Genomic DNA, 19,895 nt, shown 5'->3' with positions numbered 1-19,895 from the left:
CTCTCTCTCTCTCTGTCTCTATGCCTCTCTCTCTCTCTCTGTCTCTCTGTCTCTCTCTCTCTCCTGCTGTATAAATTTTCTATTTCTCGCCTCCACGAGACAAAGTAGTCCACGTTTCTCCTCGTCTGCAAAAACACACCTGATCCCGCTCTCATTATCATCATCATCATCATCATCATTATCATTATTATTATCATCATCGTCGTTATTATTTTTTATTTTCTCTCTCTGGACACCATTAAAAGTTTTGCGGCTGCGTCTCTCCAGAAGCGACTCTATTTGTATGCAGATGACTGCGGCGGGTTTCTCTGAGGTTAAAGGACCTTGATGAAAGCGCGCAGAGAACGGCTGCAGATTACCTGGGACGATTAGCATATTAACAACAGCAGCTCTTCATCCCTCATTCTTTACTTCTTCTTTCTTCCTTCAAGAGCTTCGTGTTTTCCTCATCTCCTGATTTTTTCCATGCTGAATGGTTTTTGTGGAAGACGGCGTCTGTCTGAATCCCCCGATGGCGGCGTGTGTTGTTTTTGATTGTTTCTGAGGCCTTTCAGACCCTCCTCGTATCAGTGACGCTCTGGAAGACCACTGAGAGCTGCAGGACGCTCTTTTGTGCCGCTTTGGTGATTGTGGCTATTCAGGGGTCCATTGAAAAGCCGGACTGTGGAGAGTTTATTATCAGAGACGCTGTTTATCTTTCAGTAGACTTGTACACCTGACTTTTAAGCGGCAGGTCTGCTAATAGGTCCAGGTCCAGCGCCTCATTTAGACATCAAAGATTGTTAAAGAATTCTGGTGATTTTTTTTATTTCTGCATAATTTAATGCATAAGATAAACAAATTTATCCTAGAAAAAGTTGGGACAGTGTCTGAAGTGCTGATAGAAAACAGAAAGCAGTGATTAACAAATTCTGATAGACCTTTATTGAATTGAAAATAGCACAAAAAAAAAATCCTGGACTGCAGACAGGTCAGTCTAGTACTCACACTCTCTGATTAAACAGCCATGCTATTATAACATGTAAAATCTACACTCACTGTCCACTTTATCAGCTCCACTGACCGTATAGATTCACTCTGTAGTTCTACAGTTACAGACTGTAGTCCATCTGTTTCTCTGCATACTCTGTTACCCTGTTCTTCAGTGGTCAGGACCCCCATGGACCCCCACAGAGCAGGTACTATTTGGGTGGTGGATCATTCTCAGCGCCGCAGTGACACTGACGTGGTGGTGGAGTGTTGGTGTGTGTGTTTATTTGTGTTTTACCTACTGTCCTAACGCTTTTGAAACAGAGTTTTGTAAATAAGGTCATTCCGAACAGTCTGACGTGAAACCGAGTGGTGGTGATGGGAACCAGACATCCACCTCTAAAAGCTCCCTCGCTGAAAGATTCCTAATTGTACCACAGTAATCAAGCTTGTGCTGGAATATGAGCTTTTATGACGCTCTAAATCGTTTCATAATTAAAGTTGTATCGTTCTATGATGTATGCAAGTGTATATGTTGTTGCAGTTCGTGTGTACATACACTGCCTGGCCACTTTATCAGAAACACTTCTTTTGCAGCTTCTACCGTTAGGCACTGTAGCTTAATCTTAGGATTTACAGTTTGTGTTAGCCATCATCCATGGTCAGTTTATGACCACAGAGCTGTTCTTGGGTAAGACTGCTGTGTCTGATAAACTCGTACCAGCACCACACACGCTACCATGTCAGTTTCATTGCTGTGCTGAGAATGGACCACCACCCATAAAATATCTGGACAACAGCAGCCAGAAACTAACCAATGATGGATTGAGTAGAGAGGGTAGATAAACTATACAGCAACAGATGGACTACAATCTGTAACTGAACACCAACATAGTGTAGATATAAGGTAGGTGTTTCCAATAAAGCGGCCAGTCAGTGTAAGTATAAGGTAGGTGTTTCTAATAATGTGGCCACTTAGTTGGAAGTACAAGGTAAGTGTTTCTAATAAAGTGGCCAGTGAGTAGGGTGGGTATTTCTAGTAAAGTGGCCAGTTAGTGGGAAGTACAAGGGAGGTGTTTCTAATAAAGTGGCCAGTTAGTGAACATAAAAAGTGGGTGTTTCTAATAAAGTGGCCAGTTAGTGAACATAAAAAGTGGGTGTTTCTAATAAAGTGGCCAGTTAGTAGAAGTACAGTGTAGGTGTTTCTAATAAAGTGGCCATTTGGTGGAAGCACAAGGGGGGTGTTTCTAATAAAGTGGCCAGTTAGTGAACGGACAAGGTCAGTGTTTCTAATAAAGTGGCCAGTTAGTGAACATAAAAAGTGGGTGTTTCTAATAAAGTGGCCAGTTAGTAGAAGTACAGTGTAGGTGTTTCTAATAAAGTGGCCATTTGGTGGAAGCACAAGGGGGGTGTTTCTAATAAAGTGGCCATTTGCTGGAAGCACAAGGTAGGTGTTTCTAGTAAGGTGGCCAGTTAGCGGAAGTACAGGCTGGGTGTTTCTGATAAAGTGGCCAGTTGAGTATATTCATTAAGGCTATGTTCAAAAGTTTGGAATCACTTGTCATATTAATACTTGTTGTTATTGTATATACAATAGCAACTTTGTTTATTTTTTTATAATTATTGTCGGTCATCTCAGTGGTTGAGGCATTCTAGATATTGATTTTATTAGAACTTGATGTTGTGCAGCTTTCTCAGTCATTTTAGAATCTCCCACAACTGTTTATCATACATATCTAACATTTCTATATTTTTACAGCTTCCTACTGATCATCAGAAATCTTGTTTGTGGAGTATCAGCATCATATGATCTTTTTCTACATATATCAGGAAGCAAAATGTATTTAACATTATCGAAAACTCTGATTCCAAAGTTTTGAATGGTAATATAGTATCATTGCTGTCATGAGAAAAGCTTTAGAGAAGAAAAGCATTCGGTCTTAATTTATCAGCTACATTTGAAAGGTTCTGAAGTTTTCTTATGACATCACTGATGTGTTTGTATGTGTGAGCTGTTTTCTGTTGTTGTTTTCCTCATGTGTCCTTCGTCTCGCTGCGCTCTCCTCATCCTCAGCTGCCCGGCCGGGTTTAAAAGTCAGCGGTGTGACGAGCGGTCCGACCCGTGTGCGTTCTACTGTCAGAACCGGGGGATTTGCACCGTAACCGCCTTTAACAAACCGCAATGCAAGTAGGTGACCTCGTATCGCCCGCTAACGCCACCACGGTCACCATAGTGACCAGAAACATCCCAGCAACGTCACCCCAACCTCCTCCATCTTCCCCGAGCATCCGAGCTAGCATGTCTCCCGAAAACATCAGCACCCACTCAACCACACACACACTTACACACACCAACATACTGTACTGTGCAAAAGTCAGAGACCCCTCCCTCAAGTCAAAACAGCCATCAAGTACAAGTTCTTCATTTTTCAGGACAGATTTGTGAGGAGATTAGAAATAAGACAGTCCACTTACATAAAGTCAGACAGGAAAATAAGTGAAAGACAGGAGATCCAGAGAAAATGTGGCTCCTAACAACCACCTGGAAGAGCTGGTCGACCCCAAAACTGCCCCCATCAGATAAACAGCACTTAAAGCTTTCATCTCTGAGAGAGAGGAGAAAATCAAGCTGCTTCAGATCTGAAAACATCCACAGGTGTTTCTGTCCATCCTTCCACTGTGAGAAGACGACTCAGCGCTGTGGGTCTGAAAGGATGTGTAGCTGATCAAGAAGAACCTCACTGAGAAAAGGAGACGGACACACCAAACAAAGAAGCTGAACGATGGACTCGCGTCACATTTCCAATCACTACAGTTATGTAAGAAACTATAGATGAAGGCCGCTGTGATTAGGAGGCGCATCGAAATAAACAAGATGGACAGATTTAACTCATCTAAACCCTCAGTCATGTTTGCAGCCGTTTGCCATCTTTACATAGACATGTTTGTGTGGCTCATAGATGCTGGGCAGGACAAGCAATGGCGACATAATGAGGGCTGAAATCGTCACGCACCCCGCCAACGCCCATCTCGCACCTGGGAGCTCAAACGCACCGGAAGGTTCTGGAGCTCACTGTGCAGAGGCATTTTTCAAAGCAGCTTTGATCACCACCATGTCAAAAACATCCTTTAGAAAACTATCAGCCACAATCGGACCTTCCAGAAAGTCAATCCTTTCTTACAGCTTCATACTGTTATGCACCCCATTTTGCCCTGAGTGAGAATTGAGCTCACAACCCTTATATTCATAGTCAGGAGCACTAAGGGATGAACGACCTGGTGGACAATAGGGGATGGGCTCAAGCACAGAGCAACTGAGGGTCAGGGAAAAGAGAAATGCCAAAAAAGAGAGAGTGGGCTAAGAGCAGGAAACCAAGTTGGACGAGGACTAAAATAAAAAGCGAAACGAGAGAATATCTCCCTCGCTTCTGTGCTGGAAATCAATTAGAGGAAAAGCGAAGGGCTTCAAACTGAAGGGAATATACCGAAATTACCGCCTGTCAGAGCGTCCTGTATGTGGCAGCATGAACTCAAGACTGAGTGGCAAGGAGCGACATTAGGTCACCCCTTAGGTAGGGTGCCCACAGCTGCTACAGCTCAGCCCTAATTACTCAGTCCTGGCTCTCCAGCCCCACCTAGAGGCCAGAGGTGGCCTAGCAGGCTGCCTAGATGTTACAGATCGTTCATTTGAAAAAATCTTTCCCGTCACCTTTCTCGCTTTTCGGCTTTAGCAACATTCTAAGTTTTCCGCTTTTGTCCACCTTTTTGCAGTATTTGTGTGGAATTCTGGGCTTTTCCATTCTGACATTTTAAAAAGTTCACAAAACAAATGGTTGATGGAAAACTCTGAGTGTGTTTGATTACCTCAGAAAATCATCAACCAGCTTCTAAGACTGAACTTTGGAGGTGTGTCTGCAGATTCTTTGAGGAGCTGAAAGTGAGTCTCCTGAAAAGAATGGAAGCTGGAATAAAGGGAGAGAGGATTGTGGGTAATTTTCTGTTAAACGTGTGTTTCTGCTCTTTTCCGACGCTGAAAATAACTCTAATAAGAATTCTGTACGTAATGGCGTATTTGACTGGACGTTAAATAAACGAAGAGTCTCTGACTTTTGCACTGTATATCTGCACGTCTGCACAGACCACCTTCACACACATTGCATCCCACTGTTGAAGACGCACCTCCATGAGTCTGCACTGCACTGTATTCAGGCTGGTGTGCGTATGTATGGCCTTCATGAGTATGCAGTGTTATTCTTGTCAATAATGACATTGGCAGCAAAAGTTTAATGAATGTGTCATAAATGGGCATTTCAGCCGCCTTGTATCCACACTCACTGTCCACTGTATCAGCTCCACTGACCGTATAGTTTCACTCTGTAGTTCTACAGTTACAGACTGTAGTCCATCTGTTTCTCTGCACCTTCTTCTTCAGTGGTCAGGTCCCCCATGGACCCTCAGAGAGCAGGTACTATTTGGGTGGTGGATCATTCTCAGCACTAAGCAGTAACACTGACGTGGTGGTGGTGTGTTAGTGTGTGTTGCGCTGGTCTGAGTGGATCAGACACAGCAGTGCTGCTGGAGTTTTAAACACTGTCCACTCACTGTCCACTCTATTAGACACTCCTACCTTGTCGGTCCACCTTGTAGATGTAAAGTCAGAGACGATAGCTCATCTGCTGCTGCACAGTTTGTGTTGGTCATCCTCTAGTCCTTCATCAGTGGTCACAGGACGCTGCCCACAGGACGCTGTTGGCTGGTTTTGGCTTGCTAGTAGCTAACGGTACCTGCGCTAGCTAATTGGTTTTGATCTCTACAACAACACAAAATAAATTAAAGCTGTTCTCTCTATGAAGCTCTCAGTTTAAGACGATCTGCTTCAACCGTCAGACAGTGATAAAATCTCTCAGTAGGGCTGCTTACAGGCTGCTGTTGGGGTTGTGATGCTAATAAAGGTGGAACTGCGTCTCCGTCTCTTCAGGGTCAAATGCTGAGCGATGCTGCTCGATGTTGAGCTTTGAGAAACTGTCCGGAGTGAAATGTGCAGAGAAACTAACAGCTCTGAGTTAAAGTTGTCGGGATCCTGTTAGAGATGTGGGAGCTGAAGTTCCTGTTCGCCAGCTTGTTTTGGGAATTTTCAGTTCCACCTTAAATGATGATGCAGTTACATTCTGGCTCGAGCATTTAAGGTGGAACGGAACATTGGATTAATAAGCTGAACAGGAAGCCCTTCAGCCTGGTTTAAAGACGATCATCAGCCACTGACGGTTCGGTTCTTGTGCAGGGAATGAAAAGAGCCGACGTTCCTTCACAGCCTGGAGCTGCATTTCTGCACTCAGTCTGACATTTTCATTGCTGCTGCTCTGTTGTCGTTGTTTTGCTGGGCTAGAACGGGGGCTGGGGTGTGTAAATTTTGGGGGTGTGAATATTAACGGGTCATGACCGTTACGTAACAGTTTAGGATGTTGGAATCGGCCTGTTTTACCCTCTTTTACAAACAGATTTGTATTTGAAGGAGGAGACAGCAGCGTTTGAGGTTCAGTTCCATGTACTGAACTCTACTTATTCAACTATTCCAATGTAAATACAGCTTTCCATTCTATGGCACCTTTAACATTTAGCTCCTTATTCTCTCTTTTGGGTTTAATTTCAGTCTCTTGTGTTGGTTCACCTCCTGTTCTGCTTTCCTGCTGACCGCTCCTCTCACTTTACAGCTTAGGGTTTTATTGAACACCAACAGAGTCCAAAAAGAGAAGAACAGCACCGTAGGAACTGAAGTTTGTATGCTGATAGATGCTGGATGGACTAAGAAGCTCCACTGCAGTTCTTTAGGGAATCTCCAGCAGACATTTTGGACACCAGACTGCTTTACTCGGATACTTTTACAGTTTTAGTTTACTTCATCCATCACAGTCAATGACTGAATAAAACTTTTCAAAAACTTCAGCCACTGAATAAAACATGATGAAACACAGGATGGTAGATGTAGAACATGGTGGAACACAGAGGACAGCAGATATTGTGCCTGGTGGAACATACAGGATGGTAGATGTAGAACATGGTGGAACACGAGGGCTGTAGATATTCTACATGGTGGCACACATACAGGAGGGTAGATGTAGACCTTGATGGGGCTACATACAGGATGGTAGATGTGGAACATGGTGGAACACATAACTGGATGGTAGATATAGAACATGGTGGAACACATACAAGATGGTAGATGTGGAACATGGTGGGACACAGAGGATGGTAGATATTCTACATGGTGACACACATACAGGAGGGTAAATGTGGAACATGATGGGACACAGAGGACAGCAGATATTGTACATGGTGGAACATACAGGATGGTAGATATAGAACATGGTGGAACACATACAAGATGGTAGATGTGGAACATGGTGGAACACATACAGTATGGAAGATGTGGAACATGATGGGTATAAAGGTTCAGTTTGAGTTTAAGGCAGGATTCCAGCTTCCAGAAGCAGGTCAGGTGTTCATGGTGCTTCACCACAATATGGTGCAATTCTTCATCTCTTTTGTGTGTTTTTTGGGCGGTACCTGTGCTGCTGTCCAGGGTGGCACGTGTGCTGCTGTCCAGGGTGGCACGTGTGCTGCTGTCCAGGGTGGCATGTGTGCTGCTGTCCAGGGCGATACGTGTGCTGCTGTCCAGGGCGGTACGTGTGCTGCTGTTCAAGGCGGTACGTGTGCTGCTGTTCAAGGCGGTATGTGTGCTGCTGTCCAGGGCGGTCACGTGTGCTGCTGTCCAGGGTGGTATGTGTGTGGGTGTGGTTTCTTTACTCAGGTGTGTGAAGTAGGTGTGTTTTTTGTACTCAGGTGTGTAATGTGGGTGTGGTTTCTGTTTCCAGGTGCTCAGCGAACTGGACCGGCACACAATGTGAGAGACCCGCCCCCAAGAACAACCGGAACGACAACGTCAGCGAGAGTGAGCCTGACCTTCCTATTCTTTGTGTATCCATCTCCTTATGGGGTCTTACACTGATTCCAGAAACAGAACAAAATGAAACTAAACTAAACCTCTTAAGATTGGAGCTTTGTTTTTTGACAAAAGCCAAATTTCTGCAAAATAAATGCAAGTAAATTATATGACCAGCAAAAACGAAACTTTTCCCCCATATTGTAACATTTTGTTATTATAAGTATAGCGATGAAAGTATACACACACAACGCTGTTTTTCCACACAACTCATTTTTTTGATTCTGTGCAGCTTATTGATGTTATTGGCTGGCCGCTGGCATTTCACAGTAGGCTAATGACCTTAGGCTTGTAGGGAATGAAAATGACGAGACTTCATAACTAGGCTTCGACTCTATGAGAGATCATCTTGAGTCATTACACGAGTCACTGGCTGATATTTATCCCCATATTGCTGTTTTTTACAACTGGCTGTTCCACTCTGTTCTTTCGGCCTGGTCTTATCAAATAATAAACAGAATAAACAGGCATTAAGTCTATGATTGTAGGAGCTCCATGTGTCGTTTGGGGAGTTTTCCCAACCCCTGTGGCTTTAATAGAACACCACAATGCTGCTTTCCTGTGCTGTAATTCCAGCTCAATGGCATTTTGGATGTACCTTTTTGCCTTCAGTAATCATTCTCAGACACTCCTCTCAGCGGGCTCAGTCCTTATTGCGCTTTAATGTCCGTTTCTCCATGGAGCCCATACTGGCCCATCCCGCTGTTTGATTTGCTGACATTTCAGTGCGGATTTCTGCCTGGCATTTGAGCACCGTTAGAGGAGGCAGAGGGCTGGAGGTTTCTCCGGAGAGACAGCAATGACCGGACTTAATGCGGCTGCAGGACTGAGGAATGATATTTTCAAGTAGAATGGAGTATGAGAAAGAGAACTTGTTTTGCTATGGTGAGCCTACAGCAGTCTACGGGTCTGGCTGAGGTCAGAGGAAAGGCTGGACAGTTGGACAGCATACAGCAAGCATTCATGACCAAATAATGTCTTAGCATTATAGAGACTTTATGTGGTTTATCATTTTTTTAGCCATAACATTTTTTAGTTTCATAACATGAAATTTCCACTGTGGATTGAGAACCAACTGAGAGACTTTGCATCGCTGCGGCAGAGTTTGACTAGGCCTTGAGCTGGGACACTACTCACCTCAGTAGTGGAGTTTGACTAGGCCATGAGCTGGGACACTACTCACCTCAGCAGTGGAGTTTGACTAGGCCGTGAGCTGGGACACTACTCACCTCAGTAGTGGAGTTTGACTAGGCCGTGAGCTGGGACACTACTCACCACAGTAGTGGAGTTTGACTAGGCCGTGAGCTGGGACACTACTCACCACATTAGTGGAGTTTGACTAGGCCGTGAGCTGGGACACTACTCACCACAGTAGTGGAGTTTGACTAGGCCGTGAGCTGGGACACTACTCACCACAGTAGTGGAGTTTGACTAGGCCATGAGCTGGGACCCTTTTCACCACAGTAGTGAAATTTGACTGGTTGTGAGCTGGGACACTACTCTCCCAGGTAGTGGAGTTCGACCAGGCCATGAGCTAGGACACTACTCACCTCAGCATTGAAGTTTGACTGGGCCGTGAGCTGGGACACTATTTACTACTGTAGCAGAGTTTGACTAGGCCGCAAACCAGGATGCTTCTCATCAGTTTCGTGGAGTTTTGCTAGGACATGAACCAGGATGCTTCTCACCACTTCAGCTAAGTTTGACCAGGTTGCGAGCTGGGACACTTTGTACCACTTTAGCGGAGTTTGACAAGGCCATGAGCCAGGACACTTCTCACCGTGGTAGTGGAGTTTGACTAGGCCGCAAACCGGGACATTTCTGACCACTTTATTGGAGTTTGACTAGTTGTGTTCTACAGTTTCTCATTAGGCTGAATGAATAACCGACTCTAAATGTAGGTATTGTGATATAAACTGAGTCTGTTCTACAGTTTCTCATTAGGCTGAATGAATAACCGGCTCTAAATGTAGGTATTGTGATATAAACTGAGTCTGTTCTACAGTTTCTCATTAGGCTGAATGAATAACCGACTCTAAATGTAGGTATTGTGATATAAACTGAGTCTGTTCTACAGTTTCTCATTAGGCTGAATGAATAACCGACTCTAAATGTAGGTATTGTGATATAAACCGAGTCTGTTCTACAGTTTCTCATTAGGCTGAATTGGATTTTTGCAAACTTTTTGGAATGAAGAGCATGAATAGGTCAGCATGCTTACAAAAACAACAACTAACCTCCATGTGATTCCCCGAGGCCCAGTCCTTCTGATCCACTGACCTGCGCAGGTGCTTGTTTTCCCTCCAATAATACTCCCTGTTCACCAGATGAAGGGTTTGGTAATGACATGCAGAGCTGAAGCCGAAGTGTCAGAACCAGAAAGAGCTAATTCGCGCAGGTCAGGAGGTTCATCAGAAACAATGCCGCCCTAACCCACTTCCTCTTTCACACGCTTTTTGATGTCCCTGGGACTAAATCGTGCTAATAAAACATGATTTCACAGCGCGGCCCCGGTGTGTCTCCTCCCTGTCTCCGCAGCGTAGCGGCTTTGAAGAAAATCAGGGCTCCTCCGCGGCCCACGCTGATCAAACAGAGATCTAACACAGACGGAAGGCGTTCTAGATACGGCAATAACAGGAGTGTCATAGCCTCGGAGTTGAACCTTCCTCTACATATACACGTCTGCTGCTATTACTGTTGTTTTACTGTATAATGAATGTAATTACATAATTAATTACATATCGATTTACACACGAATTATATTTACGTTTCTTTATTTTCAAATGCCAAAAATGTAAAAAAGTGGTTCAAATCAAACTCAGATCACAATATCTCCTCTTCTGCTTACTAACACAAATGTGGAACATGTAGAATCTTTCTGGTGTCGCTGATGATAACTGACTTTCTCTCATGTGTGTCTCAGGGAGCATCGCCATCATCGTCCCTCTGGTGCTGCTGGTGATCATCGTGGGCACCGTGACGGTGGGCGTGCTGGTCTGCAAACGACGACAAAGGTGACAGAAGAATCGCAGAAGCTAGTACTGAAAGCCTGCTGGACAAAAATAGCCACATAAATGTTACAGTGCTTGTTTACATTCAGTGGCCACGTTAAGCTCAGTTTTGGTGACCGTGCCACAGGATGCGCCGACACACACACCAACCATGTGCTTCCACTAACTGGCCAGTTTATTAGAAACACCTACTTTGTGTTTCCGCTAACTGGCCACTTTATTAGAAACACCCACGTTATATCTCCTCTATGTAGGTGTTCAGTTACAGACTGTATTCCACCTGTTGCAGTTTATCAGCCTCTTCTCCATTCATCATTGGTCAGTTTCTGCCCACAGGGCCGCTGTTGTTCAGATTATTTGGGTGGTGGTCCATTCTCAGCACAGCAGTGACACTGACATGGTAGTGTATCGGACACAGCGGTGTTGCTGGAGTGTTTACACATGTCAGGGTCACTGTTAGGTTGAGAGTGGACTGTTCACCACTCTCAAACCTAACTTGAGAGTGGTGAGCAGACTGACCATTGATGAAGGTCTAGAGGATGACCACATCAACAGATGGGATACAGTCTCTAATTGTACACCAGCAAAGCAGAGCTACAAGAGAGGGGTTTCTGATAAAGTGGCCAGTTAATATACATCAGATTTGACATTTATATACAGAATGGAGAATATAGAATCATATATACAGTAGAATATAGAGGATTTAATAGTGTGTGATTTATGAAATACTGTTATTAAAGCATCCTGCTGTTGTGTCTCTCAGGGGGAAACGTGTGCAGAGGCAGCCTATGGCTAACGGGGGTCTCAATGTGGAGATCGGAAACCCCTCCTACAACATGTACGAGGTGGAGCACGACAATCATGTGGACGTGGGGAGCTTCCTGCACCCCAGCTTCACTCTGGACCCTCATAAGGTCAGAAAAAAGCAGGAGGACGATGATGCAGGACCAGCATTTGTTTGTCCGTACAGGGACTTTATAACACTTGCATCAACATTGAACAACTTATTTAGGAGAAATACTTTAATGTTTATGAACATTTCATATTAGTACAATAATTAATTTTGACACACAGTCTTGTGCAAATATTTTGGCCCCCCTGGACAAATTCATTTGTTTCATTGCGAATAAATTAACACATTTTTAGAGCAGCAGCCTCAAAATCTTTAAATCCAGCCCACTCATCTTTTTCTCTTCACCCTCCACTGACTGAGTCTGGTTCTCCATCATAAGCTCTATAAGATCAGCTCAGACTGATGATTATGATGGAATCATACGATGACTGTAGTTTAGCTACAGAGAACTCGGCTATTATTCTAATTTAGAGTGATAGTTAGTTAAACCTGCCCTCATGGATCCATTCAGGACACACAGTGAGAGACACAGCGCAGCACAATTAAGAAATTAATGGAGTTATTAAGATCATCCACTCAGAACGCAGATTCAACTGCTATACAGTAACTTCACTGACGTTCAGCAGAAACACTGGAGCTGTCATAATAAGAGTCTCATATAATTCAACTGCTAAATGTACGTTTCATAATTCTAACCACAGCAATTGTTAATCATTGTTACTAATCATAATAATAATCAATTAGTAGTAGTTAATAATTATTAATAGTAGCAGTAGTAGTAAGAGCAGTTGTAGTTTGTGATGACAGAAGAATTTACTGAAATGCACTTAAACGAGTGTGTATATGTTATTTAATTCAACTTCATACATGAACAGAGATTTACTAGCTCCCTTTGGAGAAGTCCATCTTGGTAGTGACTCCCAGGTAATTTGAGTTTGAGACCCCTGCTCTACGGGGAACACAGTTAATTATGGCATTTTTCTGCAAATTTTAGTGCACATTTCTGTTTAATTGGGATAGTGGAAAAAAAAAAACTCTTCTTTTTTCATTTTATGTTTCATTTTTGTCTAAATATCTTAAATTCAGTCAAAAAAAACCCAGCAATTTAGCAAAGGTTTGTTGTCTGTAGAGAATGTTATCTTATTTCATCTTATAAAATCAGCCAAATTAATTTTGACCAGGGACACACAATCTTGCACATGCTGCATTTTGTTTTTTTTTAATATTTTAAACCTATCAAAAAAATCAGCAGTTGAGCACTAAAACATGCAAAAGTTTGTACTGTGTAGAGAATGTGTTAACTTATTTTGACAAAAAAAACCAAAAAAAATCAACAAAATTAATTTATTTCGATTAGGGTGGACAAACTTTTGCACATGCCACATTTTATGACCAAATTTGACCAAAGAAAATTTAATAAATCAGCAACTGAGCACTAAGACATGCAAAAGTTTGTTCCCTGTGAAGGATGTGTGAACTGGTTTTCAATTTAAAAAAATAAACAAAATGAATTAATTTTGACCAAGGTGCACAAACTTTTGCACACACCACATTTTATGCCCCGCCCCCCCGTCCCCTCAATATGTTACATTCAGCAAATCCCTGCTGTCTGAAGAAAACCTGATATCTCTATTTTTGTCATTTTTCAGTTTATGACATATTTTGAAAATGCGTGTTGGTATTTATGTTGTGTGTAAATTTCATGAAGAATGGACCACAAAAAAAAGCCCCAAATGACTTGGAAAAAATTCTGGTTCCATTGACTTACATTAAAAGTAAAGTTTGTTTTTTCCTTCTCCTGTAAAGATTTTGACGTGAGGTTTTGTTCTGACAACAGCGAAATAAACAGTAATTGGGCACCAAAAAGTGCAAAAGTATGTTCCCTTTAGAGAATATCTAGAAAACCTACCTTCACTTAGAAAATCGACAAATAATTACTTTCACCATGGGTGCACAAACTTTTGCCTAAGATTGTTCGAGGCTATTCGTCCTCTCATGCTCATGCGTGTGTCATGGCGCCCCCTGCAGGCGGCTGTCAGATGGTCCTGGTCATCCAGGAAGCGTGTGGAGTTCTGCTACGATGTAAACGTCTGATCTGTCTTCGTTGGAGCTGCAGCTCAGCGCGACTGTACGTCAGATCAGACTTTGAGTTCCGCAGCGTTTTCACTGCGTAGACGTGAACGCTGTCCTACTGATGAGCACACATGCCTTTAAGCTCTAATTGACACTCGCTGCACATTGTTATTCATCTCTGAGCGCGGCTGCTCGAAAGTAAACGCGCTCTGCACTCTCTTCAATTTACCTTAAACTCCCGCGGGTGCGTTTAGTCTTCATATCACACAGAGCGGAGCACTTTCTTCCCGAACAGAGAGCGTGTAGACCGGATTATATATCGAAATAAGAGTTTGTTTCAGTTCCGAGTCTCCGGGGCTCTGCGCTGCATTCCTAATCAGTCTGTATCTGCTGATCAGTAAGTTGCTGCCACACCACTGAAATAACGAGCACTGATACACAGATGAGCCGAAACGTTATGACCACTCACAGACGAGGTGAAGATCTGGGATATGTTAGACATACACTCTGAAAAAGATGGTTCTTCAAGGGTTCTTTGGTAAAGACACTGGTTCTATATGGAACCTTGAACAGTCAAAGAACCATTCGAATGCTGAAATGGTTCTTCAGATTGATGGAGGATGTGTTGTATATTGTTCTTTATAAGAACTGCACCACGTCACAAAACCCTCCTACTGTTAATGAATAATCTTTGACTCTAATGCTGCTCACATGGAGCACCGAGTGAACTGATGAAGAAAGAACCCGGTTCTGTTTAAACTGAGAGGCTGACAGCTTATTTTCTTATCTAGAACCAGGCTGGTCAGCTAGCTAACAGGCTAAAAGATAAACAGTCTAAACTGCTCCATCATTAATATCACAGGCTTGAATTAAAGCACTTACAGTGTGATTTACTGTAAAACTGCAGTATAAAAGACTAAAAATGTCACCTGAATGTTTTACACACTTCAAATGTTCGTGTTTCAAAAGTCACGTCAAACCCAGACTGAATCCCAAACGGCTCTGTACTCCCTAAATAGTGTTCTAGCTATGGAAGTTCAGAAGTTCTAGCCTCTACAGCCAAACAGTGCATCATGTATCGAGTGTGGATGAGTCTGAGTCCCAAACGACTGTTTCTTAGCTGTGTTTTGCTCTGTTGGGCTGCAGCATCCAGTATTTAAACTCCTACGTAGTGCACTATGTAGGGAGCAGGGCGCCGTTTGAGATTCAGCCCCAGTGTGAGAAGAGGGGCCGCTGGATTGGTGCTAAATAAGACTCGCGGTGGTGATTTGGTGACCAAAAAGTACTTATAAAGTGAAGGTTTCTAGATTAAACAGTGCTGTGTATCATATGTTCATTGATAAACGGCAAAAAGTTGAAAAGTTCATGAAATGACTGCAGCAACCAAACGTTCTTCTCCTCATTCAATGGTTGCTTGGCAACAATATTATACTCTAAAGGAACTATATTTCTTGGCAGAATACTTGTTTATGTTGATTATTGTTAATAATAACTTGAAAAATTGTGTATTTCATCATGGCTGACGTTTTATAAAAGCAATAAGCCACTCAAGGCCGTACGTTACAGTGGTTTTATCACAGGGAAGAGGGTTTTACTCACCTTCGCGTCTTGTCTAAGAACCCCCCACCCTGTGATAAAATCACTGTAATGCACAACGTCTCATAGCTTATTGCTTTAATATAGCACCAAAAAGAGTTCTTATATTGTTATGATGTCAAGCTTGAATCATTTTTTGCTCCTATAAAGAACCATTTTTTTAAGCATGCAGATGGTTCTTTGAGTGTTTATAGTGCTAAATAGACCCATTTTCTGTACTAAGGAACCTTTAAAGAACCATCTATTTCAAGAGTGGACAGTCGGTTCTCGTAGTTTTGCAGATGTGAAGACGTGATCAGCTTTGACAAGGTCGAACTTGTTATGTCCAGACGATTAGATCAGATCATCTCAGAAACAGCAAGGCTTATGGGGCACTCCTGGTCAGCAGTGAGTACCTACTGACAATGGACCAAAGAGGGACAAACCACGAGCCAGCGACAAGGTGTTGGGCACCCAAAGCTCGTTGATGCACCTTCCGGTCTGGTCTGAACAGCTACTGTGGCACAAGTCACAGAAATCTTTAATGACGGTGTGCCATGTGTTTGTCGGCTCTCGCGGTCATCATTCGGGCCTGAGCCCCAAGCGAGGACGAAGCCCCTCGAGGATGGCAGGGAGAGGAGAACCGCAAGGAAGTGGGGGATGGTGCGCGAGTCCCAAGCCCGCCTCCTGGGCATCGCCTCCAGTCCCAGGGTGAGGTCACTTTAAACTTGCCTCATGTTCAATCCTGGTGGACGAGCCTGAGAGCAGGGGTGGCGATTGAGGCAGAGCAATTGCTCTTGTTCCCTCTTTGGCTCGGGTGCCCTTACTGAGAGCCAGCTGACACTGATCTGGCCATGCCAGCATGGACACCTTTGACACCTTTGGGATGAGCAGCAGCAGCAAAAGAAAAGACTGAAGAGCTGAAAAGCTTAGTTTGGAGAAAAGAACTGAAAAGTCTCGTTTTGAAGCTACTAAAAGTGATCAGCTTTGGTTTGGTGTCATTGTTATGTTTGTTTGGAGTGATAATAAAGTTTAAGTGGCTGCTGCAACGGTCAACCCTGCCTCCAGCGCCCTTCCTGAGCCTGGGGCAGCACAGGCTGTGCAGATGGTTACAGAAGGAATGTGTCAGTGCATCACACCCTGCTGTCTATGGAGCTGAGTATTCGCAGCCCAGTCAGATTGCCATGCTGACCCCTGTCCACAATGGAAAGTGCCTACAATGGGCACGCAAGCGTCAGGACTGGATCTTCGATTGCAGGAAGAAAGTCTCCTGGTCCGATGCATCCGGTTTTCTTTAGATCACGTAGAGTCAGTCAGGTACATGTGGAACGAGAGAAGTGATGGCACCAGGATGAACTATGGCAAGAAGATAAGCCGCTGGAGGGAGTGTGATGCTCTGGGCGACGTTCTGCCGAGAAACCCTGGGACCCATGTGGATGTCTGCTTAAACATGTGCCACCTACCTCGCTGCCGACCAGGTACACACCATGGTGTCAATGTTCCCTGATGGCAGTGGCCTCTTTCAGCAGGATAATGACCTGCCACACTGCACAGGTTGTACAGGAATGGTTTGAGGAACATGATGAAGAGCTCAAGATGTTGTCCTGGTCTCCAAACCCCCCAGATCTCCATCCGGTCCAGCATCCGTGGGATGTGCTGGAACAAGAAGTCTGTTCCACAGCAGTTCCACCTTCTGCAGCAGCACTTACAGGACTTAAAGGATCTGCTGCTAACTTGGTGAAGACACCCCAGGGCACCTTCAGAGGTCTTGTAGTGTCCGTGCCTTGACGGGTCAGAGCTGTTGTGGTGGCTCTAGAGTTTTCAACTTAATCTGTCTGCTGTTTGTAGTGTACAGTCGATTAGCAGGCACAATCCCAGTCCACTATAATTACAGTTTAGCTCATTTGAAGAGTAAAATCATTAAAATAATCCAAAAATGTGATCATTTTTGCATTAACGTGTGAATCCATTTAACATCTCATGCTTAACATAATTTTTTTTCCTGAGTCGTCTGTTATGAGTTATGGGAAAATGTACATTTTAGTTGCTCAACATTCACAGTTACCTGAACACATTCACACCTCTGAAATATCTGAAATATTCAACATAAGTTACATTTTCAACAAAAAAAATCTCCAGAAAAGAGAAAAGTAAATTTTCCATTTTTTTTCTTCATTTATAATTCTTCATTTTATTGGTAAAAAAAAACAAAACAAGCAAAAAAAAACAGTACTACTAGAACTAGTTTAGAATGTGTATTAGTTCGTCAGCAGTGCAGAAATGTGGGCGGGGCTTCCTCTAAAACAGTAGGAAAGGGAAGTATGTAATAATTTATTAGTAGTGTAGAAATGTGGGCGGGGCTTCTTCTTAAACAGTAGGAAAGGGAAGTATGTAATAATTTATTAGTAGTGTAGAAATGTGGGCGGAGCTTCCTCTAAAACAGTAGGAAAGGGAAAGTGTGTAATAATTCTTTAGTGGTGTAGAAATGTGGGCGGAGCTTCCTCTAAAACAGAAGGAAAGGGAAAGTGTGTAATAATTCTTTAGTGGTGTAGAAATGTGGGCGGAGCTTCCTCTAAAACAGAAGGAAAGGGAAAGTGTGTAATAATTCTTTAGTGGTGTAGAAATGTGGGCGGAGCTTCCTCTAAAACAGTAGGAAAGGGAAAGTGTGTAATAATTCAGTAGCGGTGTAGAAATGTGGGCGGAGCTTCCTCTAAAACAGTAGGAAAAGGAAAGTGTGTAATAATTCCTTAGCGGTGTAGAAATGTGGGCGGAGCTTCCTCTAAAACAGTAGGAAAAGGAAAGTGTGTAATAATTCATTAGCGGTGTAGAAATGTGGGCGGAGCTTCCTCTAAAACAGTAGGAAAAGGAAAGTGTGTAATAATTCATTAGCGGTGTAGAAATGTGGGCGGAGCTTCCTCTAAAACAGTAGGAAAGGGAAAGTGTGTAATAATTCAGTAGCGGTGTAGAAATGTGGGCGGAGCTTCCTCTAAAACAGTAGGAAAAGGAAAGTGTGTAATAATTCATTAGCTGTGTAGAAATTTGGGCGGAGCTTCCTCTAAAACAGTAGGAAAGGGAAAGTGTGTAATAATTCATTAGCGGTGTAGAAATGTGGGCGGAGCTTCCTCTAAAACAGTAGGAAAAGGAAAGTGTGTAATAATTCATTAGCGGTGTAGAAATGTGGGCGGAGCTTCCTCTAAAACAGTAGGAAAGGGAAAGTGTGTAATAATTCAGTAGCGGTGTAGAAATGTGGGCGGAGCTTCCTCTAAAACAGTAGGAAAAGGAAAGTGTGTAATAATTCATTAGCTGTGTAGAAATTTGGGCGGAGCTTCCTCTAAAACAGTAGGAAAGGGAAAGTAAAAGTAACTGGAACTACTTTTCGACTGTGTTGCTTCAAAGATAAATAAAACCCCGTAAGAACAGTTTTAGTAAGACTTTCTCATCCTCTTCATCGTCTTCATCCTAACACCTGTGCTGTTATAGTGGAACAGCCAGAGTTTATAACTTGTTATAAATTCACATATTTCAGTCATTTATTCACACAATTTATTCACTCAGTTATAACGGAGTTTCTGGTCATCAGGTTTTCCGTCCTGCAGGAAAAGGAGATAAAAGTGTTCCTTGACTGTTTTGCTGGATCGGTTTCAAAGTTTTCATTTTCTTTGATTTGCACTGAAGAGCACGACTGGAATGAGCAGATCTTCACTTTGCACAGTATGAATGTTGTTTGTCTCTCTCTCTCTCTCTCTCTCTCTCTCTCTCTCTCTCTCTATCTCTCTCTCTGAATAAAGGGCTGGTGTGTGAGGTCGAGTGACCCTCGAAATCTGCCCCCCCACACCCTGCACCCTTCACACACTCTACCTGTTCACTCTGTCCCCACGGAGCTCATCCCAGGACAGGTGAGCTCTTTCTCTCTCCCTCTGCTCGCTCACCCACTGCATGCGCTTTCTTCCTGCACTCTTTTATCCTGTTCTCTGCATGAAGCTCACTCAGAACTGTGGGGCATTTATGAGGGTCTGATTTAGTGCAAGGATGCAGCGTAGAATATTAACTAGGACAGAATAGAAAACATTAGTCCATAAACAACCTCCATAAACACTCCTATACACTAGAATAGGAGATATCAGTCCATAAACAACCTCCATAAACACTCCTATACACTAGAATAGGAGATATCAGTCCATAAACAACCTCCATAAACACTCCTATACACTAGAATAGGAGATATCAGTCCATAAACAACCTCCATAAACACTCCTATACACTAGAATAGGAGATATTAGCCCATAAACAACCTCCATAAACACTCCTATACACTAGAATAGGAGATATTAGTCCATAAACAACCTCCATAAACACTCCTATACACTAGAATAGGAGATATTAGTCCATAAACAACCTCCATAAACACTCCTAT

General features: G+C 43.2%; 1 protein-coding gene across 1 annotated transcript in view; it reads left to right on the top strand.

The window, feature by feature from the left end:
• lrp1ba (low density lipoprotein receptor-related protein 1Ba) overlaps window positions 1-19,895 on the top strand; it is a 333,352-nt gene that overhangs the window by 312,089 nt on the left and 1,368 nt on the right. The window contains exons 87-90 of the mRNA XM_036564311.1: window positions 7,842-7,918; window positions 10,893-10,983; window positions 11,744-11,894; window positions 19,270-19,377. Of these exons, the coding sequence (XP_036420204.1) occupies window positions 7,842-7,918; window positions 10,893-10,983; window positions 11,744-11,894; window positions 19,270-19,377 (427 nt within the window). The remainder of the gene's footprint in view (window positions 1-7,841; window positions 7,919-10,892; window positions 10,984-11,743; window positions 11,895-19,269; window positions 19,378-19,895) is intronic.

The sequence above is a fragment of the Colossoma macropomum genome, unplaced genomic scaffold, assembly GCF_904425465.1.
Source record: "Colossoma macropomum unplaced genomic scaffold, Colossoma_macropomum, whole genome shotgun sequence".
Taxonomy (NCBI): Eukaryota; Metazoa; Chordata; class Actinopteri; order Characiformes; family Serrasalmidae; genus Colossoma; species Colossoma macropomum.
Note: the sequence above shows the minus strand (reverse complement) of the source record. Positions and strands in the feature narration are given on the sequence as shown.